The sequence below is a fragment of the Rattus norvegicus genome, chromosome 8, assembly GCF_036323735.1.
Source record: "Rattus norvegicus strain BN/NHsdMcwi chromosome 8, GRCr8, whole genome shotgun sequence".
Taxonomy (NCBI): domain Eukaryota; kingdom Metazoa; phylum Chordata; class Mammalia; order Rodentia; family Muridae; genus Rattus; species Rattus norvegicus.
The window spans coordinates 68948436-68975470 of record NC_086026.1 but is presented as its reverse complement, the minus strand read 5'-3'; the positions used below and the strand labels follow the sequence as shown (position 1 = coordinate 68975470).

Below are 27035 nucleotides of genomic sequence, written 5' to 3'. Positions count from 1 at the left end.
CTTTAGGCCGGTTGTCATTTTCGACTGCTCAGAGGATAGGCCTCAACCACGCCCCCCAGGAAGAAAAGAACACAGGTGCTTCCGCTGCTGTTTATTGACATTCAGGTGGGCACTATAGCAACAGGCCTGGAGACGCTGCAGAGTACGAGGTGGAGAGTGGAACATCTGCAGGGACAGCAGTGGAGTGCACGAGGAGAGAGGCCAAAGCTGTTGGGAAAGCAAGTCAGGGACAGGGCCAAAAGTCATCTACATGGGAACCCTGGGCCCCCAGCCTCTGTTCTTGCTGTCTCCTGATTCCAGGCCAGGGCTGGGAATTCTCTGGAAAACTTTCTACAGGAGCAAAGAACACAGAGATAATGCTGCCCTTCTGTGATAAAGTCAGAGGGTTTCCAATCCTGCATTCCTCCTTCACCCCTGGCTCAAGTAGGGCCATGAAAAATAGCTGGGCTCTATTGCATGTTTCAGAGGCATTAATTTTTCCTGGTGTCCCAGCCCACCAGCGCCACACTATGGCCCAGAGTGAGCACTACAAGCGTTGCTGGCCTAATGGATAGGATAGGGGAGGGGAAGGGACAGGGGCTAGAAGAGAAGCTCCAGAGGATCATCATGGTACAGGCACTACACGCATGGTGTTGGTGAAGCCAGAGCCAGGGCGCCATCCAGTCAGCACAATGACCACATCTCCCTTCTTGAAGAAGCCTCGGGCCTTGCCTGAGGGGAGAAGGAGGTTGGTGAGTAGAGGTATATACAACACTTGGGGATAACTGCAAAGCCCTACCCAGTCCTAACTGAGCAACCAGTACTCTCTCCTACCACAAGGTGGTGCTTTCTCCCAGCCCAGACACAAGCCTAACCAGGCAGGTACAAATGCCCTATTGCTTCTAATTCAGGTAGGAGAGCAGGTTGCCAGTTACTTCTTTTTACCACAAGGTGGTGCAAGTCTCCTAGCTTAAACAAGGGCTGAGGCAAAACTCAGACTGCAGGGACCTTTGGACACCATTCAGTTTAGACTCTAGAGTGGCCAGCCTTGCCCAAGTTCAGGGTCAGCTGCTTCCTTGTCTCTTGATATCCAACCTTATATAGGAACAAAGACCACAACAGCTTGTGTGCCCCACCCCACAGGGCAGTAGCTCCAATTAATCTTACAAGAGCCTAATGAGGCAATTAATTTTGCCTTGGGCCCAAAATTGGGTGAGGGCTTCAGGAAATGGTAGTTTTAGGCTCCCCATTTCCCAGCACCCCATCCCTTGCTTCCAGCTACATACCAACATTCATGGCCAAGTTCACACGAAGATCAACGTCCTCAGCCCAGGCATCCAGTACGGCATCCTTACACAGCACAGGGAAGATGCCACGGTACAGATGGGCCTGGCGGGCTGTCTGGGGATTGCGTGTCACAGCAATGATAGGAGCCCTTGGGCGGTACCGGGCCACTTGGTGAGCACTCCTGAGAAGGTGGGAAGAATGGCCATTGTGTCACGAGACCCTTTCAGTCAGCCAAAGGCAGCACCCTCTAATTCACCTCTAGGCCACAGGCTTTGCCCACTTACAACTTACTGTTTCAGTGCCTGGCCACCCCCTCAGACCTGTCCTGTCCTTTTTAACTCATTGTCCTGATCTCAGTGTGGGCAGTCCCATAGGACCACGGCTGGCAGGATCCCTCCCACACTGTGAACCCTTCCATCAGGCAGTGAGGCAGCTCTGGCCTAATCTCACCAGAACCATCCTGTAGCTGCCAGCAACTTTTACAATCCAAGCACCATGTGCCTAGCTCCTGACTTCTGGTATCTGCAGAGACCCTGGAGTGGACAGTATTTGCCAGAGCAGTACTATACTGCTCCTTTGGGAGTCTTATCAGCTGAACTTGGTGCTAAAAGAAACCTCTGAATTTCTATGGTTTTTGGAAATCTAGGTGTGACCAGGCATGGTTAATATCTGGCCAATCAAGATCCTTTGGGAATGTAGGGAGCCCCTCTCTCCTCAACCGATAGCAAATGATATGTTTACTTCTATCAGATCTGTTTCAGGCTTACTGAATTAACTAGGCATCTTGAGGACACACAAGGTATTAGGGGATGTGGCATTCCACAGCAGAAAATACCCTGCTTCATGCTGGCCTACATGGGCTTTGAAGGAACCAGGAACTCTTCAGAGAAAGTCCAGGATTAGCATAGAACTTGTATCTTGGAGCTCTCGAAACTTCAGGACTTCAGAAAATTAGTTTTAAGGTCCCCATTTTTCAGCACCCCATCCCTTGCTTCCAGCTGCATACAATGTTCATGGCCAAGTTCACACAAAGGTCAACATCCTCAGCCCACACTGATTTTTATGTGTTTGGCTTTCTGTATCTAGGCTGTTGCAGAATTTGCTCAGATTAGACCTATCTTGTGATCTTTCTACCTCTGTACCATGAGTGCTGGGATTACAGGCACACAGGTGTGTTGGGCACCTTCCTTTCCCTCCAGCTGTCTGGGTATCCTGACCACATGCATCATATAAACATGTACGGCTGGAAGTTAGAAGAGGGCATTAGATTCCCCCCAGGACTGCAGTTAGATAGTGTGAGCTGTCATGTATGTGTTGGGCTTCTGAAAGAACAGTGCTGGCTGGAGAGATGGCTCAGTGGTTAAGAGCACTAACTGCTCTTCCAGAGGTCCTGAGTTCAACTCCCAGCAACCACATGGTGGCTTACACAATCATCTGTAATCACCCTCTTCTGGTGCGACTGAAGATAGGGACAGTGTATTCATATATAATAAATAAATCTTAAAAACCAAAACCCCAGTGCTCCTAAAGGCCTAACTACTTCTCCAGGTGACTTAAAAAAAAAAAAAAAAACAAAAACCCAAACAACAACAAAAACCCACAGGTGCCAGATCCAAATCCAGATTGCCAACACTTTATCCATTGAGCTCCCTCCAAGTGGGATGAGAAAAAGTGTTACTGTATATGTCCTTGGGCACGCTTGTAAGTTACCTTTCTCCCTCCTCCATGGTCTAACTTGTGTAGCAAGTAGTATTTACCAGCTGAGTTATTTTTGTGAGCTAGGGCTCTGTCCTGGAACTTGCTTTGTAGACCAGACTGTCCACGAATGCAGACATTTGCCCACCTCTTCTGCCCGAATGCTGGGAGGATTAAAGGCATGTACCCATGCCCAGCTTCCACACCGTAACTAAGCAAAACTGTATATATGCTTCAGGCCCTGAGGCAGGCCGTGCACTGACTGGCACTGGAGCCACCTAATCTGGTGTACCTGGGAGTGCTGCCTGGAGTCCTTTGGTGGCAGCCAGGGGTCTTAAATCAGCCCAGAGTTGCTCTGGGGATCCCCAGGGAGCCACTGCCGCCTCCTACCTGCCAGACTTGGTGAGCACGATAATGGCCCCACTGCAGCACTTGAAGGAGGCCTCCACGGCACCCACGGCGGCAGCTTCTGTGGGGTCGCTGGTAATGGGCGCCAGGCGGCGGAGTTCCTCGAATAACTGCAAGTGGTAGATGGCAGCCTCTGCCTCTCGGGCAATCTAGGGGAGCAACATCCGTCCAGAGGGACGAGGAAGGGGGACAGGGCTTTGTCAGAGCTTTGTCACAAATGGAGAGGGAGGAAAGGAGTCACAGGCAACTGGGAAGGAACATGTCCCTGGGCACAAAAAGCCAGGAGAAGATGAGTCACTACACGTTCTGAACTGAGCAAGATTAGAAACTCCACAGGAACCATCCTGAACCAGTGCCTGTGACTTCCACTGTACCCACTAGGGAATCCTTTGGTCCTGCCCTATCGTGACCTCCTTGGCTGCCTTCCTGCAGGAGAGAGGGCTATGCCCAGGCTCAGGCACACAGTGGGCCCTAGTTGTGTGAGAAGCTGGTTATCTTATAATGATACCTGCCCTCAGGGCCCTACCTGCCGGACTCCGTCAGAACTATCAAAGCTGCTGCTAAACATTTATAAGAGGCCTCCACGCTGCCCATGGCCATGGCCTCCAGGGGGTCTGTGGATTGACTGGAGGCTCGCGCAAGCTCTTCAAACAGCAGGCGGTGGAACACGGCTGCCTCAGCCTCTCGAGCTATCTGTAAGGTTTAGGGTAGGAAGGATAAGGAAGAAGGATGAAGGCAAAAACAAGAGACAACACATGGAAAGACAGGGAACTAATGAGAGGAAGGAACTCTTAGGTTAATCTTTTCTTCTCCATGCAGATACAGAGGCAGGGTGGTCAAAGCCTGGAATGGTATTATATGTGGGATTTTGGGTGGCTCTCTTTTCTGTTCAAACACAAGGAAAGATCCTTCCTTCCCTTCTGGAAAGATAGTATCCTTTTGGGATTTTCCTGTTTCTAAAAACAAACAAACAAAAAAAGCCAATTCTCAACCCCACACAGGTTTGAGATAGGATCTTACCATAGCACCTACTGGCCTTGAACTTGCCATGGTCAGCCTCAAAACACCACTATTTTCTTTGCCTCAGCCTCCCAAGTGCTAGGCATGCACCATCCATCATTTCTTTTGTTTTTGATTAAAGCTGAGAAAGGGACCCTGGCATGGAAAGATGCCAAGGTGGAGCCAACTACACTTCCGCTTGACCACACTGCCTCCTGACACAGCTTACAGGAAGAAAAAGGCGTCCCCTCCTCACATGGCTATGTGGTTACAAGGCATCCAACTCCGCCTACACACAAGAGTGAGCGCTTGCACTTGGCTTACAGTGGAAACACTCGGGCAGCTCTGAAAGCTGGGGGTGAGGGTCAAAAGAGCCAAAGTTGCAGTGCACAAGTTCTAAACAGAACAGTGGTCGACTGGCTCACTTGAACACGGTACACTGAACAGCCATGTGAGGAGGCAGACGCCTGGGAAAGCACACAGGCCTTTCAAGACACAGATTCAAACTCAATAATTAAAACGGTTACAGGATAGCAAATGTGTTATATACAGACCACCTGTTCAAGTAAAACCAAGCATTAGAAATAAAGAAATAAAGTTTTAGAGAGTGCAATTCCAGGAATGATATGAAACCAGCACTCGATTTTATTGGTAGCATTAGCAGATTTGCAAGTGGAAAGTAATCTTTTGGTTAAGCATGGAATGCAGGCAAGCCCAAAGGACAAGAGGCATGGACAGGAAGCAACCACAGCTGGGATGTCTAGCTTTTAATTACAGGTTTTGAACTGAATCAGTTAGACACAGGAGGAAACAGCAAACAGATAAAGAAAGGGGAGAAGCTGTCCTAAGTGTTAACTGATAGAGAAATTTGTATCCCCTGAGGGGGTAGCCACAGTCTAACCCGGACTCTGTGACTCATCTTCTGAGCAGGGCCATGCAATCCCAGCCTCGAGGTTCTAAGGTGTCTGTTCATAGGAAAGACCAGGGCATGAGAAAAGGACAGGACACCAAAACTAACTCATACACATATAATTAATTGTAATTAATCTCATCAACCGCCACTTTGGGCAAGGTCTTCTTGAGCTATCCAAAAATACATTTATGTGACTACATGCTTTAGAATACCTGGTCAAAGTCCTGTTCCTGACCACTGTGAGGCCAGGTAAGTAGAAAAGGGGTTTTGGTGTAAACCAGGAAGGCAGCTACTGTGGGGGAGATTGAAGGAAGGGAAAAGTCTTCTGGGAGAGAATGCCTGCATGCTATGAGAAGCTATGAGGACCAGCTCACAATTCCAATCAGAACAGGTCATGACCAGCCGAGTCAAAGCGCTGGTCTGTTTCAATATAGGCAAACATCTGGCTACAGCTATAATTCAGATAAACCATGGAAAGATCATGGAATCTACTCAACTCTCATATACATATAAAGCAAGGTAAGATGCCTAACCCAGAAGGGGCTTCCTTCTTTTCTTTCACTTGTCTTAAGTTTGGGGGGGCTTGTGGGAAACTGGAGCCACAAAAGATACTGTGGTTCTTTGTTGGCTGAAAAGGGAATAGAAAACCCCCAAAAAGCTAATCCACCATGCCTTTATCAGGCAACGGTCCCTAACTGATGCCCCAGATAATTGTTCTGCTCCGGAAGAAGTTCTGGAGCAGAACACAGAAGACGGAGGCCTGGGTGGAAAGTCCGCAGGGACAGGTCAGCTGACGCCTGTTGCTTCTACAAGATGTCTCATTCTAGTCCAGCCTAATCTCAAGCCATCTTCCTGCCGCAGGCTGATTTGATTGTTGGAATTACAAGCTTGCGCCAGACCCTATCTTACTGAAACCAGAAGACTTAATCAAAAGAGCACATAATATGCCTGAGAAGTCTTTATAATTCCTAGACCAGACAGAACCTGCTAAATTCAGCACCCATTCCCCACCCCCAGAGCTATTTGTAGCCCCGAGTTGGGTCTGGCACAGCAAGGGAGGAAGTCCCATGTCACAGGCACCATGCAAGGCCAGCTTAAAGCAGCTCAGTATGGCTACAGCCTGCAGTGGAGAGAAGCATCTGCCCATGGGACAGACCACCAGGAGACCAAATGAGAAGCTAAACAAGGAGAATAGCTGAACAAACTCTTGGCTCCTTTAGAATAGAGGTACCCAGGCCCTCTGGGTGTCCACAAGGAAGGCATCCCTTGACTGCATCCTAGGACCTTGATATTTTAGCCAGATGTGGCCTATGTAATCCCCAGAGCAGGACAAAGGGGCAGGTGCAGGCAGTGAAAGCACAATGAAACTCAAGCACACCTCCACAAACCTCACTCTCCTTGCTGTGACGGGAGCAATGTAACAAGACTGGACAGAGGCCTCTCCAGCAGAGCTGCTTCTACCCCAGGCTCTGAGGACTTACTCACCAGGTGCTGCATGCGAACAGCCTCCAGAGGGTAGTCCCCTTTGGCTGTTTCTCCGGACAGCATGATGCAGTCAGCTCCATCTAGGACTGCATTGGCCACGTCACTGCCTTCAGCACGGGTGGGGCGTGGCTTCTTGATCATGCTCTCCAGCATCTAGGAGGGGACAAACAAGGGTTTTTATTAAGTAAGAGACCACCGCTAAATGAAAGTCACTAAATAATGGAAGAGCAGGACATCTTCAGTGATGATTGCCAGGGCAATTCCCCGAAGCTTGCACAGGTACGCAGGTCATAGCTATGTGCGGGTACGTGTACCTAAAGGCCAGGTCAAGACCAGGTCTCCTAGGTGGAGAACACAGAAGGAAGGGATAGCACATGCCTGGGTGGCGCAGATGACTGGCTTCCCAGCTCGGTTGCATCGTCCAATCATCATCTTCTGAGCTAGGAAGACCTTCTCTGCCGGAATCTCAATGCCCAGGTCACCACGAGCTACCATGATTCCATCGCTGGCCTCCAAAATCTCATCAAACCTGATAAAAAGAAAGATGCTATAGAACAGGAAGTACAACCAAAGAATGGACAGAGCTTTCCTGGGGCCCTGACAGAGGTGCCCTCCAAGGCCACACCCCCAGGCACACGGTGAGGGAGTGGGCACCCACCACCTTGATGATACCCACAGCACAATAACCATTTTACTTGCGGGGATACGTCAAGGGGATGAGGTTCAGTTCCATGGGTTCTTCGGTCTACATCTCACAACCCCTTGTATCATACTTCCCTAATCAGCACTTCAAAGACAAATTGAGGCCCACAGACCTACAAAGGCCCATGCTCCATTTAGCTAAGGGTCCTTACTAGGGTCCTTAGTGCTGTCCTTTGAGCTGTTCCACTCCCCACCTCCTCCAGGGCTGAACAAATACCAAGGCCACCAGCACCTATGGCTTATCAAGAGGGAAAAATTGCCCAGTATAAAAGGACACAGAGCCAAGGACAAGTGTGTGTGTGTGTTAACAATTACCGCCCTAACTCTTCCAAGCCCACTCGTAACCCACAGAAGTAGGTCTAGGGGAAGTGAGAGAATGCCAAGTATGTATCACTAAACCACTCATCCTTATGAATGACATCTTAACTAAAGCATGCGTCCCTATGGGAAGCTGAATGGGCCAGTCTTCCTCAGCACCATTGTCAGGCCAGACGACTTCCAAGGCTCTATCTAGGTGGACACCAGGCCCGAGTTTCCAAAATAATGACTAACACTACTTTGCCTTTCCGATGCTGACCCAGATATTCTGGACCAGTCCTGGCAGGCTTTATTTTGCTGAGGACACAGCACAGACACACCTTTCTCTCTCTCTCGATGGCTGGGTAATGTGAAAAAGGTCTCCACCAGGACTCACCTGCGGACACCTTCATGGTTCTCGATTTTGCTGATGATCTTGATGTTCTTGCCCTTCTCTCCCAGGACCTTCCTAACCTCATGCACGTCAGCCGCCTTGCGGATGAAAGACGCAAACACCATGTCCACGTCCTGCTCCACCCCAAACTTCAGGTCCTGGATGTCCTTTTCTGACACAGCAGGGAGGTCCACAGCAGCACCAGGCAGGTTCACGCCCTTCTTGCTGCCCAAGGAGCCACCATTTTCCACTTCTGTCACCAGGTAGTCAGCACCTGTGTGAAAGGGATCAAGACCATCTATCTCAGTTTGTGAGAAGCCAAGAGAACTCTAGAGCCATGATTAAGCAAGCCAATAAATCAGTTTCCTCACTTATAAACCCCTGCCCACAGGCTGCTAAGAAAATCTGAGTTTTTGGGGTGGTAGCACAAGAGGCACACGCAAACAGATCAAGTTCAAAACCAGCTTGGCCCACACAGTTAATTCCAAGTCAAAAGAGTGAAACCTTGCCTCAAAATAAATGAATAAACAAACAGCCATGAATGGTGATGTGTATTTTTAATGCTAGCATTTGAGAGGTGGAAACCGGAGAAGCAGGAGTCCAAGGCTAGCTACTGAAAACGCTGTCTTAGACTATCAAAGTGTTTAGATTCGGTAAATTTTAACTATCATTCTAAGGCATACAGGAGTAGTCTTACACATGAGAACTCACACACCTGCTGATTCCCGAGTGCTGGAACTAAAGGGTAGAGGTGTACACATAGGCCTTTGTAGGTTATTTGTCTTTTTTTTCTCAGGCAGTGTTTCAGACAGGCCAGGGATGCAGACCAACAACCACCTTAAACTTTTGATCCTTGGGAGACCAATTCATACATGCTAGGTTAAGTGCTTACCAGAGTTCTGGGGATGGGAGTGGCATTGGGCCGTGGACTGTACACCACACATACCTTTCTCCTTCACCTGCAGGGAGATGAGCCCATCGTCCACGTAGATCTTGCTGCCCACCTCCACCACCTTGCAGATGTTCTTATAGTCCAGCCACAGGATGTTCTCGTCGCACTTCTCCATGTAGGCGTTGTCCAGGGTGATCTTCAGTGTGGCTCCCTTCTTCAGCTCCACCTCTGCGGTGCCGCTCTAGATTAAAGACAGCAGAGGCGTGTGACTGTGGACGCCAACACCCTGATGGCGGCGCTCAAACTCTGGCTCAAAGCCCCAAGAAACCGATCACCTTTCTGTAAATCCTGAATTTGTTTATTGAGGGAAACAAACAAAACAAACAACAAACCAGGTCCCCAGAGTGAGACTTAAGTATGTTATTCACATACCAAAAATGTGCATCTATAATAATTCCTACCAGGCAGATGAAAAATATTCTCATTTAAAGACCTAAACTCCTGGATACTCACGCCCTTGATGAGTCCAGTCCGGATCTCAGGTCCCTTTGTATCCAGAGCCACCGCAACAGGTCGGTAGAGAATGGGATCAGATGCAAAGCTTTCTGTGGCTGCACGGACATTCTTGATAGTCTCTGCATGGTACTGGAGAGAAAGAAGGGGAGATTGACAGGTAGGTGTTCTCCACACCCAAGTCCAGTTCCCATGCCCTGAGCCACCCTGGAGCCAAAGATGATCAATTAGCCAAGAAAAGTATGTCCAAGTCCTGAACCTCACCTTATCCATTCTCCCCTCCACATAACAGCATCAACTCCAACTCGAAGAGTATTAAGCCTGTCCTACTGTGTGTCTTCTGTTGTTCTAGTGTCCCTAGGACTCACCAAAGAATGCTAACAACCAGGACAGGCAAAGACCTAGGACTTGTGTTTGAAGATTTGCGCCCTGGCTGTCTGTATCTGTTTTCACTATCGATCCCAACCTCAATTCAAACTCAAAGCTGTTGACTTTGAACAATGGCCGGAGCTGAAGAGCCCATTGCTCTGGTCGTGCAAACATTGCTTTCACAATCACTTTCTCTGACCAGTAGCGTGCCCCAGTGGAACTGCCTTTGCTATTCTTCACTTGCAATAAAGTTCCCCCAAACAAAACCTTTTCCCTTTCCTCTTTGGGACACAGAGCCACGATGGCAAAATAGTCTGTTGCCAATGTGCCTCCAAGTGACACAGCTGACAGCAGACCATTCAATTCAGCAATGACAAACTTTCTACCGCATGTATGTAAAACTGCATTAAGATTCGAGTGTCTGGGGCTGGAGAGATGGCTCAGTGGTTAAGAGCACCCGGCTGCTCTTCCAGAGGTCATGAGTTCAATTCCCAGCAACCACATGGTGGCTCACAACCATCTGTAGAGAGATCTGATGCCCTCTTCTAGTGTATCTGAAGACAACTACAGTGTACTTATATATAATAAATGAATAAATCTTTAAAAAAAAAAAAGATTCGAGTGTCTGATGGTCCAGCAACCTTCTCTACACGGGAACACTTCTGGGAGGTAGACCGTGCTTTCCACTATCACAGCAATGGTTTTCCTGGCACACAACCAAATGGTGAAGACGGGTAGCCATCGGTGCTGTCCTTGTAGAGGCTCTAAATTTAGGCTGCTTAAAAGTCAGTGTGGGAGTGCAGCACTGCCTGTTCAGCAAAAGGGACACATCCTGACCATGTGAAAAGCAGGAGACGGGAACTAGAGACACTGCCAAAACTGCCCAGGGATCAGGTGCAGCTGACTAATTGATGGTCCCGTCAGAGGGAAGGAGCTCGAAGGAGCTCGATTCATTCCACCGTCTCCAGGAATGGTTAAAACCAAGACAGACAGCCACAGCCCCTCATCCAAGACAGACAGCCACAGCCCCTCATCGAAGGTGCACATAGAATAAGAAAGCCCTGGTGAAGCTTTAATTATGTGACATAAAAAGGTTCAAAGGACAGCTAATCTCTAATGCCTTAGAGTTAGAATCAAGGCAGAGCTGAGCTGCCCAGTGGTCTGAACTGTCTCACTGTCCCCTGTCATGTCCGGGCTGCTGCACGGTGTTATTTTACTGGATCTAAGAGCCCTAAAGGTCAGTGTCTCCAAATCTATTTTTGCCTGGCTGAACAGACCTGAGGACCATGGCAAATGGATCTAGTTCTGACTCTGAGCTATGCTTACCTTTGCGTTTAGTCCTGGGAGCTCTGATGGAGAGCAACAGAGCCCGGAAAGCAACGACCTCTCTTGGTTTGCAATAGGATCTTGGTATGTTACCTCACGCTGGCCTTGAACCCACATTCTGTAGCACCACACCCAAGCAAGAATGTATCAAGTACTGCTTAGGTGCCTGAGGGACCATTGCACTCCCATGACATTTGGGGGCTAGTCTACAAGCTATTTATAGAATATGGGTTAGGGAATCTATGAAGATCCTTATGTTCTGGGAAGGAAGGGTTCGCTTCTTGGACTGTTCTTCTCCATCTATTTTTAGTCAAAACAACTTCAAAGGTCAGAAGGCAAAATAGCACAGGGTTAATACTTATACTCTAAATAGACAGAGAAACCAAGAGGCAGGAAGGAGTCTCTCCCTCCTTCATCAGTGCCAGTAGGAAAGGCTGTCAAGTTAGAAAGTCAGAAGGCGGATCGTTGGACGCCCCCACCTACCCATCTGCTCAGAGCGGGTTGTTCTCAAAGTGAGCAGGGGCAGGAATGGACCCTTCTAACAGCTGCCACCTGCTTCCTAGGCACAGCCTCTCCATCAGTGGGGCCACCTAATAATAAACAGCCCAGGTCATCCCTACCTCACTCCTAGGGAGGGGCACTGATGATGGGCAGACAGTGCAGCAGGAGTAAGTGGGATATCCCCAGACCGCACTGCATTTGTGCGTTAGACTCGGTCTCACGGGAAAACCATCTGCACCTACCTAGCCATCTGGGGCCTGAACTAAGTCTTCTGCATGACCTTTTGGTTCACCGGACTCACAGGAGCCACTGTAGAAAGCCCGAGGCGTGGGTGCCAAGTGCAGTCAAGACACATGATGGCCTAGAGTTTCCAGCCAAACCCTTACATAAAGGGTTTCCTTCACAAAGCTTGATGGTAGGGATAACCCTGGCCGGCGACAAAGCAGGCCAGGTTGTTGATGCCAATGAAGTTGGCCAGAGGGGAAGAGGGAGAGAGGGATGTAAATGCTAGCTAGAGCAACGCTCCATTCACTGAGAAGCCTGGAGCACAGCAGCAGCAAGTCCCGAACCTCCTGGATCAAGCTGCCACTCACCTCATGGGTTCCATGAGAGAAATTCAGCCGAGCCACATTCATCCCAGACTTAATCATCTCCTTCAGCATCTCCACAGATCGGGAAGCAGGGCCTACCAAGAAACATTTAGAGCCACAGGAAGAAAATCATGATTCTCAGGTAGGAAAGTATATGAAATCTGCTCACTATCAAAGCAACTCCTTGTCCTTTGTTTTTAATCACCTCCACAAATTTAGAGAAAGGTCTTTCCAAAGTCCAGAAAGACTACTGTGCTAGTCAACTCTCTTGATTTATATGTAAGGAAGGACTCTCTTAATTTATATGTAAGGAAGGACACTATCATTTTCTATAAATTCTGCAGAAAGTGGAGTGACAGCACAGGAAAAAGATCTGAAGTCCCTGAACTACTCCTGCAAAGGCCCACTAAGACCACCCTGAACCTCGCCAACTGCAGAAGAAGTACACCAATACTTCCTCTAAAAGTGTGGACAGTGTCTCTCAGAACCTAGGTTAGCCCTGCAATGGTTATTACGCCTTTCAAACCAGGCAGAAGCCCTGCGAAGGGGGCCACACTCACTCACCAATGGTACAGATGATCCCAGTGTTGCGGGCCGTGATGGGTGCGGAGTCAATGTCCAGGCGGCACATGTGTTCCAGGAAGGTGTCAGCCATGGCTGCATGGAGCTGCTGGGTCTGAATGAAGGCAGTCCCTGCTTCGCTGTCTGGCTTGGGCATGGTTTCTGAGATCCTGGATCCCGGAGATTTGAAGAGTTCAATTAGACTAGGCAGTGCTTAATGAACCATTTGGCATAGGAGACTGTCTCCCGCTTACACATTAACCCAATAAGACTGCTTTGTGCACAAGTCACTCAGAGGCCTGGCACGTGCTGGTTATGTGGGTACTACTCAAATTGGGCAAAGGGCTCCTGTGACTATGAACGAACAGCAAAGACCTTGGTGAACAAAAGTAGCTTCCTTCCCAGTGCACATACACACCCTGGAAGCCAGTTTAAGCAGGCTTCTTACAACGGCTGCCATCTATTTGAAGAGCTTTCACACCAACCCTAGAGAGAACATCACCTTCCCACACAAGGAAACCTCCCCACTCCTGCAGAGCACGTAGCTAATGTGTCAGCACACGAACATCTGGGAAGCCTATCACGACAATGTCAAACCTGCTTTGGCACTGACATAGCCTCTTTATCATGTTCGCCATGACCTAAAGCGATCCTGCTGCCAAGAGACGAACCCTGTCCCAAGTCCTTTCTTTTTAAAGTCCTAGGTTTGAGGTATCACCTAAATGTATTCCTTAGCCTCTATCCGACACAGGAATAAGGTCCAAATTACAGGCAACAAGTTTTTTTCTGGACAAGAAGCAAAAAACAGCACCATGTACAAGACACACAAAGCAAATTTTGCACAAGGACATTGAAATGGCTCCAAAGTCATTACAACCTCACCAAGGAGTCTTCAGTAACCTAGGAGATGGAATCACACACAGTAGCTAGTCTATGCTGGCCTGAAATCCACTGTGCAACCGAGGTTGACCTTGAAAGTCACTACTCTTCCCAAGGGCTGACATTAGACCCAGCTTTCCCAGCCCCAGTTCTGGCTATCTAGAGTCTCCTTCTCTGTCTGATAGGGACCACACACAGTAGTCTGAACATCTGTTCCAGGCAATTAATCACCCAGGTCACAATCCCAACAGCTGTCCTGACCTTTGCTTTTACTTTATTACGACTTACAGCTAAGCACTCACTGAGCTGGATAGTTGGCTGAGTAAGCGAGAACCTGGGATGTACCTCACAGAATACCAGAGACTTGAATCAATTTTCAGGCCACGAGGCTCCTTTCAAACTCCTGAGCACACAGCCTGCACTCCACATCTCCTTGCTCTTCCCTGCCTTCCCAAAGACCCGCACTCTACCCTGGACATCGGCTTTTCTGGATACCTAAAGAACATGCACCCAAGCCTGGCTCTGCCACCTGACATTGCAGCCACCCACTAGTGATCAAAAATCAGAGGCCTGGAGATGAAAAACTTTGAGGCAAGTTCTCATATACAACCCAGGCTGGCCTTGAACTCATGACAGTCCTGATATTCCAGCTCTTGGGTGCTGGGATTAGAGGTACACCACTACATTCCTTGCAGAATTGAGAACTTTTAAAGGAAGAAGAAACCAGCGGCCAACATTGGTCATTCCTAACTCTACAAGACACATTAGGTACCAAGACGTCAAGTCAACCTCTTCTCCAGGGTCTACTAGTTTTCCCTCTCCCCAAATCTGAGGAAGTCCTGTATACAACAGGATATCCTAGGCAGCCAGGTCCTTGGTCTACTCATGGTTGAAACAAACTCATGGTTGGCAAACCCTCATGGCTCCCAGCCAGGCTTAGGTTAAGTGGCCACTAAGGGACAGTACAGATGGTACACAAAGCCAAAGAGACACAAAGGCCTTGCTGTGACCACGATGGGACTATGAACTATGAAGTCCAAATGAGTGGGACAGACATTAGAAGAGTGTCTGAAAAGTACTGAAAAGCCAGCCACTAGGCCCTTCTCTCCACCGGAGACAAGTGTATCCTTGCAAATTCCTGCTCAGGGCCAGGTGATCAGGTCATACCTTTGGATCTCTGGGTCTGGGCTTCTGTTGACATATTGCCGTTTTTTTGACCCAGATTGGCTTGATGGCCCCACTTGGAAAGACAGCTCAGAGCTGAGTATGCTCTGCCCTGAAGAGCTACAAGGATTAAGGGAAAAGCTGAATGTGACTAAGCTCTTTGTGAAAATGACCTTAATGACAAGGTAAAAGTTGCTTTTAGAGATTCAACTACATTAAAATAGATGTATACTGGAGAAGACAAAAACCCGGTGGTAAGTGACCCCTCACTGGATCCCCTGAAGTACTTTATTCCCAACACCTAAAATTTACTATTTAGTTTTAGGGGGTACATGGTGGACGCCGTATAGAGATCAGAGGACCACAAGTCTTCTCATTCCTTCTATCTCTCAGGTTCTGGGGATAGAAGTACCTGAGTCATCAGAAGCAAGTTTCCGTGTCCTCCCAGCCATCTGTCTCACTGACCCTCGTTGCTTTGTTTCCCCCTTCTTCATTACCTGAGTGGTAGCATGTATTATGACATTCCCTCCCCCCTTCTGAGACTGTTTCTTTTTTTTTTTTTTGGTTCTTTTTTTCGGAGCTGGGGACTGAACCCAGGGCCTTGCGCTTCTTAGGCAAGTGCTCTACCACTGAGCTAAATCCCCAACCCCCTGAGACTGTTTCTTATTATGTAAGGTACAACATAGGCCAGAGTGGTCTCCAGCAAAATCCAACCAGCATATCCTTATTAATAAAGAAACTGTTGATGTGAAATTAAGAACAGTCTTTGGAAATGCACATTTATTTCCATGCATCCTATAAACTCATTGCGAAGTTCCACACATCAGCCCTGTGTCTTTCGAAACTACCCTAAGATTCAGTAACAGATGTGTTCTCTTTGCCCTCCCAAGTGCTCAAGCTGGGCAGCTTCATTCACCTGGGAAGGGCAACTTAATCCATTGATTTAAAAAGCCACCTTCCCCAAAGTGTGTCTAATCCATGGAAAAATTTCATGACCACAACCTATCAGTTCCATGCCAGAGTCCAGCAATTTTCTTTTCCTGTTTTGACTGGTCTCAGGCTTGACAGAACAATCTTTGTTGTGCTGACAAGAATGTTCTGATAGACAAGCACTGCTGCCTCCAGGGCTCAGGGCACAATCTAGCAGGTAAAATCTCAAATATACAACCCATTTCTCTCTCTAGAATTAAACCTGAAGTCTGCAGAGTGGACTTATCCTGCTACCAGATAAAAAGTGACAAATGGAAATACATGTGTTTCAATGGACTGATACAAAATAGACCTCTAACAAAACTCACAAGCGTTCCAACTCTCCTACTAACCTTATCCCTAGAACCCAGTTCTTTTCACTCAAGGCTCTGACCCCCCACTCTCACCCACCCATAGCTCTTCTGCCTGTCCCATGGCCTCCAGAGCCCCAACTCCAGCCAATCACTTACCTATAGTATAGTATAAAAATAGAACACCCTACTCTTGGTGTCTTTTCCTGGTCCACCCTTGTCTCTTAGAGTAGGGGGCCCTCTGGGCAGGGCTCGCACTATCGGCTAATTACCTGCATAGATTGATAGCTGTGACTGCCAGGACATGCGGCCCCACCCATGCCAGCGCAACTCACTACAGCATCCTCCTCCTTAGGAGGCACCCACATGCACAGCCAACCTCCAACCAGCAGCAGAAGCCCGGTGTGTCCCACGGCAGCAGCAGACACCATGCCCAGAGGCAGGAGCCTTACTCTTGAACCTGAGGCCCTGCAGCAGGATGTTCCTCAGAGCCATTGCCCCTCTGTGAGAAAGGAGACACCAGCCCAGGCCTCAGTGCAGGCTGCAGGTTGGAGCATGCACAGGCCTGGCTTGGCTGATTACCTGGTTCTGCCCTTTCCTGTCTCAGGCAGTTCCTTGGCCCTTCACATTCATTTCCCTCGTGTCAGGAACAAAGGTCACTTAAAACCCCAAATGCCCAGTGCCACCCTGCTTTTTATAGAGCCAACTCTTGTAAGGTCATGCCTCACTCCGACAACAACTACATCTTCATGTGGGCCCGAACCGCTGCTGCCTAGGGACGGACGGGGCCCGAACCACTGCTGCCTAGGGACGAATGGGGCCCGAACTGCTGCTGCCTAGGGACGGGCCCCGAACCACTGCTGCCTAGGGACGGGGCTTTGTAGCCACCATTTTTTTGATATCATCTGAAGCCTACTTTTTCCAGTACCCAAGATCACCTAGTTTCATCCATCAGAAAGGCTGCAAGATGACACGCAACATGCTGGTCACCCTGCTCTCTAGGAGCTTCCTCTGGAGCACAGATCTACAGAAGTGACCCTAACCCACAGGCTACACCAGGGTCCAAGCAGCTGACAATTCCACCCCCAGAAATTGGTATGGTCTGGAACACAGTACCCAGAATACAACAAAATTAAGTCATATATGGTATTGGGGGTACAGATCACTTAAGCAGAGATTAGGTTGGGGGTCAGATTCTAGACAGGGTTTCTCTGTGTAGCCTTGGTTGTCCTGGAATTCAATAGACAAGGCTGGCCTTTAACTCAGAGATCTGCTAGGTGCTGGGATTCCAGGCGTGTGTCACTACGGCCCAGATTATGATTTTTTAAGACCAGGTCTTACTATCTAGCCCTGGTTAGCCTCTGCCTCCTGAGTGCTGTGATTAAAGGCATATGCTACCATGTCCAAAGAAGAGTATATTCTCTCAGAAAGGCCTGGCTTACTAGGCTAGCTACCACCTGGTGAAGTCAAGTTAAACTCCTGTGGTCAAAACAACTAGAGAGAAAAATAAGCAAAAACCAACTTTTATTTAACCTTAACCTGAACAGTTCTACTTTAAACTCTTTCCTCAAAGAGAGGGATTTCCTGGCTTCTAGCTCAGCTGTGCAGAGCAGAGAACTAGCTAGAGCAGGAAGGAGGGGATTTGCAGAAGTCTCTGTTCTGTTGGCACATGCTGTCTTCCTTAGCAGTTAGAAGGACCAGTGTTTCTGGGAATGATGCCTGTGCTCCTCCAGACCCTGGAGGACCAGGTGTAAGCAGAATGCACAATGGCCTCAGCAACAGGAGGCACTGGTTCAGCATTTAAAATGCCCTGAGCCACAGTTGGGGGTGGGGGTGATTAAAGAAGACAGCACCAGCTGTCCAAGAGCACTGACCTACTTACTACTTCTGCCTACAGGGTTGCCTTTTTCCCAAGGAGGAGTGGAATCCAAAACCTATTTCTCCCACCTAGAACTTAGCATTATCACAGATTTGTTTTTACATTTTCCAAAAACGAAAAAGGATTCTGATTTTAATAAATTCACACACAAATTTGTTTTTTTCCAACTCATAACTTCTCCAATCCCATTGTCCTTTGCTCCCACCCTCAGCTTGATTACAGACACGTGCTACTATGAGCATACTATGTAGTACTAGGGATGGAGCAAGGCTTTATGCACCATAGGCAAACATTCCATCAGAATGGAATTCCATAGAGATTACCAGCTCCTTCCCTACTTTTTTTTTGAGACAAGGACTCTCTACATAGCCCGGACTGTCCTCGAACTCAGTTCCTCCTGTCTCTGAGATTAAAAACACATGCCACCAAGCTCAGCCCTTCTTTACTTAAGGTCAAAACTTTGACTCCTCCAAAATGGGCATGGTATGGGGTAAAATCTTTTACACTCATTGCTGGAGACACCAGTAGTTTAAAGCCAAAATATGACTGCAGGTTAGTCACACATTTGGAATACTGCTTCCTTTGGAGGCCTCAGGAGATGCTCAGAGCTCCCGAGAGGCCACTGAAGGTACTGCAGCCCAGACCTCCCTCCTACGTGCAGACAGGCACAAACCACAGCAGGGGTGTGGCCTCACTGCATAGCTAGTGGTGGCCCTAAGACCACTCCCCAATCCTCAGCTGTTACACCAGGCCTTAAGATCAGGCAGAGGTTTGCAGGCCATGACCATGTAGGCTCCCCTCTCCCACTACTAAGTCTGCCTCTTGGTAAAAATTTCAAGACTCACGAGAGTTCCACAGCAGGAAGAATGTTCTTTGTCATATAGTCTGTCATTTACTCCTATTATAGTTTCTATGAGCGCAGTTTACAGAGATGACTCGGTCTTTTACCAGAAGTGGTAGGGGGGGGGGGACAACAAGTTAACTTGGCTCTGGGTATTTGGAATGATTCAGAGACTGAAAGACATGAGTCATTTTCCTCTACCCCAATCTCCAGCTTAGTTCTTGCCCAACTCATCTCGACTTGCTGCAGAAAAGCTAAAGATGCTAAAAAAAAAAAAGTTTTTCTACCCCTCTGTCCATAGCTGCTTCCTCATTTCTTCCACTCAATATTAAGCAATCAACAGCTTTAACAAGGTTCCTGTGTAGCTCTGGCTGTGTAGACTAGGCTGGCCTTAAACTCAGATCTGCATGCCTCTACGTCCTGATTGCTGGCAAAGATCTCCTCATTATAGAACAAATTTCCCTACAACTAATTTAAAATATAAGGCTTAAAATGAAAATAGCTATGTACTAAATAAGTGACTAGCATTCAGAGTTTGGCTTAGGCAATAACTCAGAAACGCATTCCCAGAAACTGCCATTCTGGATACTGGTGGTTCTGAGAAGCTGCTGTGTCACTCAAAAATGAAGATATGCAGACTAAAAGCAGCCACTCCACACTTCCACTCTTATGGCAGCACAAAGGTCACCTTCATTTACTTGATACCCACCACCTACATGGTCTCAAGCTCACAGGTCTAGCCCTTCTTCCTCAGTGCTGGGATTAAAGCCAAATGCACACCACACTCAGTCCCGGTGAGACATGTTTAATTTAGGGAAATGAACTATAGTATTTGACTCACTTAAGAGGGGATCTTACAACACCTTGGAGAACAAGTGTGGTTTCCCCACTCACCCAAGGAAGAAAATTCTCTCAAAAGCCTCTAAGTTGAAAGGTTGAGTCATCTTGCCCAGACCCGGTGATGGTTTACACTTTCCCACAGAACATTCTCATTGCCTTCCCTACAACATACTCAAGCCAGCAGAGGGCAAATTATTTGCTAACAATGCTACCTTCAGTGTTGACCTAAGGCCTCCCCTCTGTACCCTAGAATGTAGCCACACCCTGAATTTGGAGGCAACAGTACTGCAACAGTAGTACCAAATGTAACTTCCTGCAAGCCAGAAAGCATGAAAGTCTTACATGAACAGAGACCAGACTCGGAAGGCTATCTGGATACCTGTTTCTTTGTTTCTACCCTCACAGCCAAAGACAAAGGCTGCACAGATTTCTCCTTTTAGATGGTTGTCTCAGGAGAGTTGCAATGTAACATTAGTTACTTTGTAAACACCGATGGGGTTCCAGAGAGATTTTGTTTCCATGTGAATAAGTATTCGGAGCCTACGGGCTTCCCCAAGCATAACCTTAACCTGCGTAAAAATAGCAGAGACAGACTGAAGTTGGTGGTCTTCAATGTAACTACTTCATTGACAAAAAGGATATATGCATTCCCTTTTGGGCATTTCACCAGAAAGTAGGTCGAGGATGTCGTACACACAAGGAGACAAGTAATTTAGCAGCCTGGAGTAAATGTTTCCACTCATGACACAGGACCAAAAACCTCAGATATTAATAAATGACAGCGGATTCTAAAACGCAGCTGCCGCCACATACAAATGAATTTTCACTATTAGGTTCACTTTTTCCGAACTACCAATGTCCTGGATTTGGAAAAGGTGATCGAGAGATATCTTACTATGAATGGGTCTTTATATAGCCTCCAGACTAGAAGATGCCCGGCTCCTTCAAACCTAGTATGCCGGCCACCTTGTGCATGCAGCTCCATCTTCCTCATAGCACTGACTTGACAAATTCTGCTTCCCTAATTAGACTGAGCTCTGCGGGCTGTGTGCGTTCGGGTCGCGTCCGGCTCCAGCTTCTGTAGGGAGCAGGTATGAGTTGACCGCCCACCTTCCCCTCTCCAGCACGTGGGAGCCGACGCCCCGCAGTACGTGCAGGCCCGCCGCCGCAGGATGGAGCACGGGAGCACGCAGGACCCCGGTGCGCGAGGAGCCTAGCCCACGACCACAGAAATCTGCGGGCGCACAAAATAGGCAGCAATAGGGCCAACCTTTCTTGCCTGGCCACCGGAATTACAAAAATTACATAATTTGTAGCTGCATCACCTAGGATTGCTAGTGATTGCATTCTTCCTACATGCAACGGACCACGAGGGCCAGAGGGGAGTTCGCGGACGTGACTAGAATGAGGGGGAGGGGAAAAGCTGTGGGGAGGGGCGAGGATAGGGAGGCTGAAAGGATGCTATGGCGCGGACGTGACCAGAAAGGAGTGGGGGAGGGGCGACAAGGAGCTGCTAACCCAGGCGCGGGAAGAGCACGCTGACCTGAAAGGAGGATGAACGTCGGTGCTGAAGCGGGAGGGGGGTGAGCAGGGGAGTTATTTCAAGGAGAGATTACAAGGAGAGCACCGAATGATAAGGGCACAGAGCTAAGATGAAGGTCGAAAGTACTAGTGAATGTAGGAGGATGAGCATTGGAACAAGGTGGCGAGGATAGCAATAATAAAATAAGAAGTTGGAACCAGATTGAGAAAGGAGAGCAGAACGAGTACGTGGGAAAGGAGCTAGCCGCCCCCCACCCCGCGCCTCAATTTGGAAGATTAGTACTTAGACTCAAGTGTAGCTTCTCCCCCAACCCGGAATGGGATGCTCGATGCCAGGCGCCTGGGTCCAGCGTGGGCAAGCAAGAAGGCCTGCGTTGCGCACTAGTGGGCATTGGCTCTGGGCACAGATGGCAAAGGTTCTCCCCGCTCACCTCGGGCGTACTTCAGATCCTGTTGCAATACCTAAAGAGGACGTCTGTCGACTTAGGACGGGTCGCTGCTGTGCGGGGCTGCGCAGACTGGGCCTCAAGGTTATCACTGCTGCGGGCCGCCGCAATCCCTCCGCAGCCCCGCCCCTCGCCCAATCCGGGCAGCAGCTAGCAGAGCCCCGCCTCTCAACAGGCACCCGCACCTTCTGAGAGAGTCGCAGGGTAGGCGGGACAAGCAGGTTGCCCTTTTGAGGGGGACTACCTTCCGTGGCGGAAGGACATTGCAAACCAAAATTGCGCATGGGTCATTCTGATGGCCAATGGGGAAGTGGTGAGGAGGCAGGACCCGCCCTCGGGTCCACCGCCGCCACCACCCCTAGATCCCCGGGTGGTCCGCCACCTGTTGCTTTAGGACCTCAGAGGCTACATAATCCCATTTTGGAATTCTGCCCAGGTCTCCCCATCTGCCCTGGCCTACCAGGGCGTTGCCCAGATTTATAGGTCCCGGACATTCCTCCAGCCCCGCCCGGTGACTCTCCACCCTCCCGGCGCTCGCCCGGGTACACCCTCAGAGGCTGAGCGGAACGGGAAGCTAGGGTGATGGGAGCAAGAGAGTGGTGGAAAGTCTGGGCTGCTTCCTAGAGGGTTCCAGACTTAGAGACTGGGTAGGGGGAACTTAGTCTCTCTTTTGGAAAGTGAGCGGGACCTCCTAACAAGGAGAGCCAGATTGGACCCATGCTAATCTTTGAGTAGGATCTCAAATCTGCATTCTTAAGATGCGGGGAAGCAGCAATCCAAGGTAATTAGTGCAGAACTGACCTTCGCGAAGCCATTATCTGTTTAGGAGTCAACACTGGTTTTTGACTCAGTTGTGTATGTATTTAAATTTATAGTATTGGCGTCTTCTTTAACAAATATTTTCCCTATAAGGTATTTTCTAACTTCCCAACTGTTAACACTGGTCTCCATTCCGCAGTTTTGAAAGCAGACACAATGTTGCCACATTCTAAATGGGAAAACTGTACCTTAGTGGGGGGGTTTGGTTTTTTTTTTTTTCTTGGAAAAAGATGGGTGTGACCAACTCAGGCAGACACTTCTTTGTAGCTGAATCACAGGCCTTCATTTCATTTCCTGTCAGTTTAGATTAGAGGGGAGGGTAACTGCATAAACACAATTTGTAGTGAAATAAAGTTTAATTTACTCTGTAAGCCTTTCGCGGTCCCCTTAGTTTAGGTGAGGAAGTAAATGCTTGGTTATTAAGGTGGAAAGAACTTGAAGTTGGAAAAAAAAAAAAAACCCGATTATATCTGTGGAGAAAATCAAATTCCTTTCTGCCAGAGAAGGGGGTAGAAGAAATGATCTCTTTGTGCCTTTAACTGAAAAAGACTAAGAACCATAGTGTACAACATGGTGACAGCTATCTACTCATGTTGAGGTTCACTGTTCATACTGAGAGTCAAGCATAGTGGCTCACACCTGTAATCCCAACACTCAAGGGGCCAAGTCCCGAGAAACTGTGGAGCCAAGGTCAGCCTGAGATAACACTGAGCTACATACACAGTGAGATCTAGGCCCACCCCCACTAGAGTTTTGGTCATAAATTCATTCATTCTCTCCCTCCTTACCTCCCTCTCCTCTCTCTTTTACATGAACACACACGCACGCATACACAAATCTAGATTCAAAACTAGGTGTGCCCAAGTCTGTGGTCTTGGCACTTAGGAGACTGAGGCAGAACTGAAAGCCAACCTGACGTGCATATCTATTAAACTGGAGACTGGTGGCAGCTGAAAATTGCTCTTCATCTGGAGGTTTTAATGACTTGATAGTTACACAAATGGGATCCATGGGAAGTGGTAGACTATGGTATGTCTTGTTCACATTAGATGACAGAATGTGTCAGAGTGACTTCCTAAAGGTTACTGTCTTGCTTCTGCTGAGAAATCGACATGGTATAGAAGAGTACATAGTTAGGTTGTATCTTATCTTTGTTATAGTTTAATCACTAGCCCTATGACTATTCCTGTAATTTAACATCTACAGTCCGTTAAAAGTAACTTGAGGACAATCCCTATTTCACAGGGTGGGGTTTGATCAGATAGTTATATGTGCATGAGTCCAACAGTGTCCAACTTCTTCCTCTAGTAACTGCAGTCTTAGAGGACTTTCTGTTGACCAGAGCAAGACTGCTTTCTGAATTCAGATTTGCCTTCTCTGAACCACCCTTCTGAAAATTCAATCTACAGCAGCCCCAAGGTCACAGGAAACCAGGGTTGAAGGACACAGGCCTCTCATCCAGCCTGAAATAAGCCCTTCCTTTGTGTTCACTGATTTGGTCAGGATGGGAGGGTAAGCTGCTAGACTCACTCATTGTACTGCAGATTTTTGGCCATAGGACCACAGGATCTGGTTTGATGGCTTAATGGTTTTTAAAATTCAATGGGAGTTCTTTGGGGGAAGGTGTGTCGTAAAAGCCATACTCCAATGCAAGATCTGCAAAATAAACTTTGGCCCTGCTGGAATGGTGAGGTTATAAAGTGGCCCATATATCATATGACTTCTTGGTCCCTGGAAAGGTAGGGTCATTTCTGAGGACAAGACAGACTGCCAGAGCAGCCCACAAGCTTTGAACATCAGGTTTAAAGTAGAACTTAACACTTCAGACCTACCTCCTCCTTCTAAAACTGGACCTACTGGACTTGTTTTTGAGATAGGGTTTCACTCTCTATATAGCCCACTATGATTGTGAATTCATATGAAAGTCTGAACCACCGTCACAGCAAAATTTCTCCCAGACAAACCCTGGAAAGGAAAAAACATGATGGATTTTTGGAGTTAAGGATGAAGAGAAAAAGAGTTTGTCTCTGTGGGAAAGAGACAGCTTCAAGGAGAAAACATTTTAGCTGCACATGAAAGATTAGTTTAGGTGTGGAGGCCTCTCCAGAAGTTGAATATTCAGTGCATGTAACTTCATTAAATACTGAAACTATTCAAGTGTTCTGAATGCAACTCTGTGTCTGGGCTTTCCCAGCATCTTGCAAATGCAGCATCAGCAGTGAAGGGCAGAAAGAGATAAGACTGAGGATTCCTTACTCATTCTGTAAAGTACTATCTCATTGAAGGAGGCCTCGTCACCCAACAGAACCTCCAACTTTTCTTTATTCCAGAGCTGCCAGGATGCACTGAAGAGAAAAAAAGGGGAGAGGGGTGGCTTTTTAGAGTGATGTGATCCTACTCAGTCAACTACCCCTGGAAGTGTGTGCTCTCCTTTCTCCCTGCATTTGTAGCTCAGGCTCCTTAGTGTACAAATTGCAGAGTAAGTAGAACCTATCTGGAGAAGTCTGTCTGGGTAGATAATCTGTGACTTTCCATCTCAAAGAGAGGGATAGAAAGGGAAAGCTCCTGACATAACAGCTGTGTGATGAGATTGAGGATGGGTTTCAATCAAGATTTGGAAGACGAAGGGTCACAAAGGATAAGATGACATCCACCAGCAAACTCACCCAGGTAGTGACCTCACATGGCCTATCAATAAAGTCCCCTTGCAGAAGAGACATTCCTAAACTCAATGCCTCAGAAACATTGAGGCCAGTGGGCTTCCCTGTCTCCTATGACTTTATATCATTCAAGTGTTCAATTAGCAATAATCGCGCCTCAGATAAACCTCATTGGCTACGATACTGCCACTGCGCAAAGCTTATATCATTCAAAAGGACATATATCCTCAGGTTGCTGCTAAGTCAGGGGCAACCAGACACCACAGAAATATTAAAACTATTACCTTAGAAACACCTATGACTCAAGAAGAAATGGGCTTTATCCATGTGAAAGTCCAGAATCATCATTGTGGTTACTGTTCATCATCAGACAGAATGATTATCTCCAATAAGGGTCTTTCAAAATGATCAGTGAAAAATTATATATTAAACCATTTTAACATTCTGCAGCTGTGCAGCGTGATGAACTCTTCTAATCCCAGCACTCAGAAGGAGGCAGAAGCAGGTGAATCTCTGAATTTGAGGCCAGTCCAGTCTGCAGAGTGTTCTAGGACAGCCAGGGCTACACAGAGAAACCTTGTCTTTCTTTTTTTTTTTTTTTTTTTTTTTTTTTTTGGTTCTTTTTTTCAGAGCTGGGGACCGAACCCAGGGCCTTGCGCTTCCTAGGTAAGCGCTCTACCACTGAGCTAAATCCCCAGCCCCGAAACCTTGTCTTAAAAAAAACAAACAATAGGGCTGGAGAGATGGCTCAGTGGTTAAGAGCACTGACCACTCTTCCAGAGGCCCTGAGTTCAATTCCCAGCAACCACATGGTGGCTCACAACCATATGTAATGGGATCTGATGCCCTCTTCTGGTGTGTCTGAAGATAGCTACAGGGTACTCACATAAAATGGATAAATAAATCTTTAAAAAATTTTTAAAAAAACAATAAAAATATTCCAGAAAAAACAAGGAAGACAGAAAACAATAGCTCAAGTGCACCCTTCCTAAAATGTGTTCCTTTTCCTTAGATGTGTTTTTCACATTATGTCTGTCCTTTCAGACTGGTTGCCTGATTCATTCATTCCAAGTACAACTAAAACTAAAGAGACTGTGGGTCATCTCCTGTGCAAGTTATTTCTGCAGAAAGTTTTAAGAGGCAGCATCTCTGGCCCTATGGTGGTGACAGTGTGAGGTGGTCTGAAACTCAATTTGTGTAAAGTCCTATGCTGTAGAGGCTAATACGTTGTCTAAATGAACTGAAGCCTACCTTTTTCTCATCCATGGGACTGGAGGGCTCCAGTGGAATTGTGTCATCCAAGGAGCTTTCTCCTCACCACCTCTAAGAAGCCAAGATATTCCTAAGTCTATCTGGAATAATTCTGTGAGCCCGTGAGAGCCAGTAATGACTCAGCAGAAAACTCAGCTGCTCCTTCCCAGCTAGAATTAAAGGCAGAAGGAAGCTCCTCCCCAACTGATGGCCACATCCTTACCACAAACTGAGTCATGGCCACACCCAGCCTTTATGGAAAACTACCAAAGGAAAGAAGGAAGGAAGGAAGGAAGGAAGGAAGGAAGGAAGGAAGGAAGGAAGGTAGGTGAGGTTCAAGGAGTTTTTGACTTTTGAGTCCAATATACTCTATGTAGCACTGGAGAAAACAGTTTTTTTCCCTATCCTATTCCTAATCAGGTATGTCTAGGTCTAAGTGAGGCAAGATTGCTTACACCCAGGTAAGTGACAGGTGGGCTGTCACTGTGTATGCAGTAAGAGCTCTGGCTTCTGGAGCTCACAC

General features: G+C 47.7%; 1 protein-coding gene and 1 pseudogene across 14 annotated transcripts; both read right to left on the bottom strand.

Annotated features, from left to right (window-relative positions):
- Positions 1–76: 76 nt before the first annotated feature.
- On the bottom strand, positions 77–25740 carry Pkm (pyruvate kinase M1/2). Of its 14 annotated transcripts, none has more exons than XM_063264954.1 (13): positions 21768–22009; positions 16614–16736; positions 14958–15074; positions 12915–13081; positions 12354–12445; positions 9565–9696; positions 9106–9292; positions 8163–8433; positions 7145–7295; positions 6767–6919; positions 3352–3518; positions 1266–1447; positions 77–711 (listed from the first exon to the last, which is right to left on the bottom strand). In XM_063264954.1, the coding sequence occupies exons 2-13, from the start codon at positions 16727–16729 to the stop codon at positions 605–607; spliced, it is 1842 nt and encodes a 613-aa protein (XP_063121024.1). In that variant the 5' UTR covers positions 16730–16736; positions 21768–22009; the 3' UTR covers positions 77–604.
- On the bottom strand, positions 25301–25462 carry LOC120094538 (U4 spliceosomal RNA; annotated as a pseudogene).
- Positions 25741–27035: the final 1295 nt, after the last annotated feature.

Coding starts and splice junctions, on each gene's coding strand:
- Pkm (XM_006243188.4), bottom strand. CDS start 22,066: ATGCGCAATTTTGGTTTGCAATGTCCTTCCGCCACGGAAGGTAGTCCC. Junction 12,446..12,914: donor TGGGATCATCTGTACCATTG/GTGAGTGAGTGT, acceptor GTTTCTTGGTAG/GCCCTGCTTCCCGATCTGTG. Junction 9,697..12,353: donor TCTCTCATGGAACCCATGAG/GTGAGTGGCAGC, acceptor CTTTCTCTCCAG/TACCATGCAGAGACTATCAA.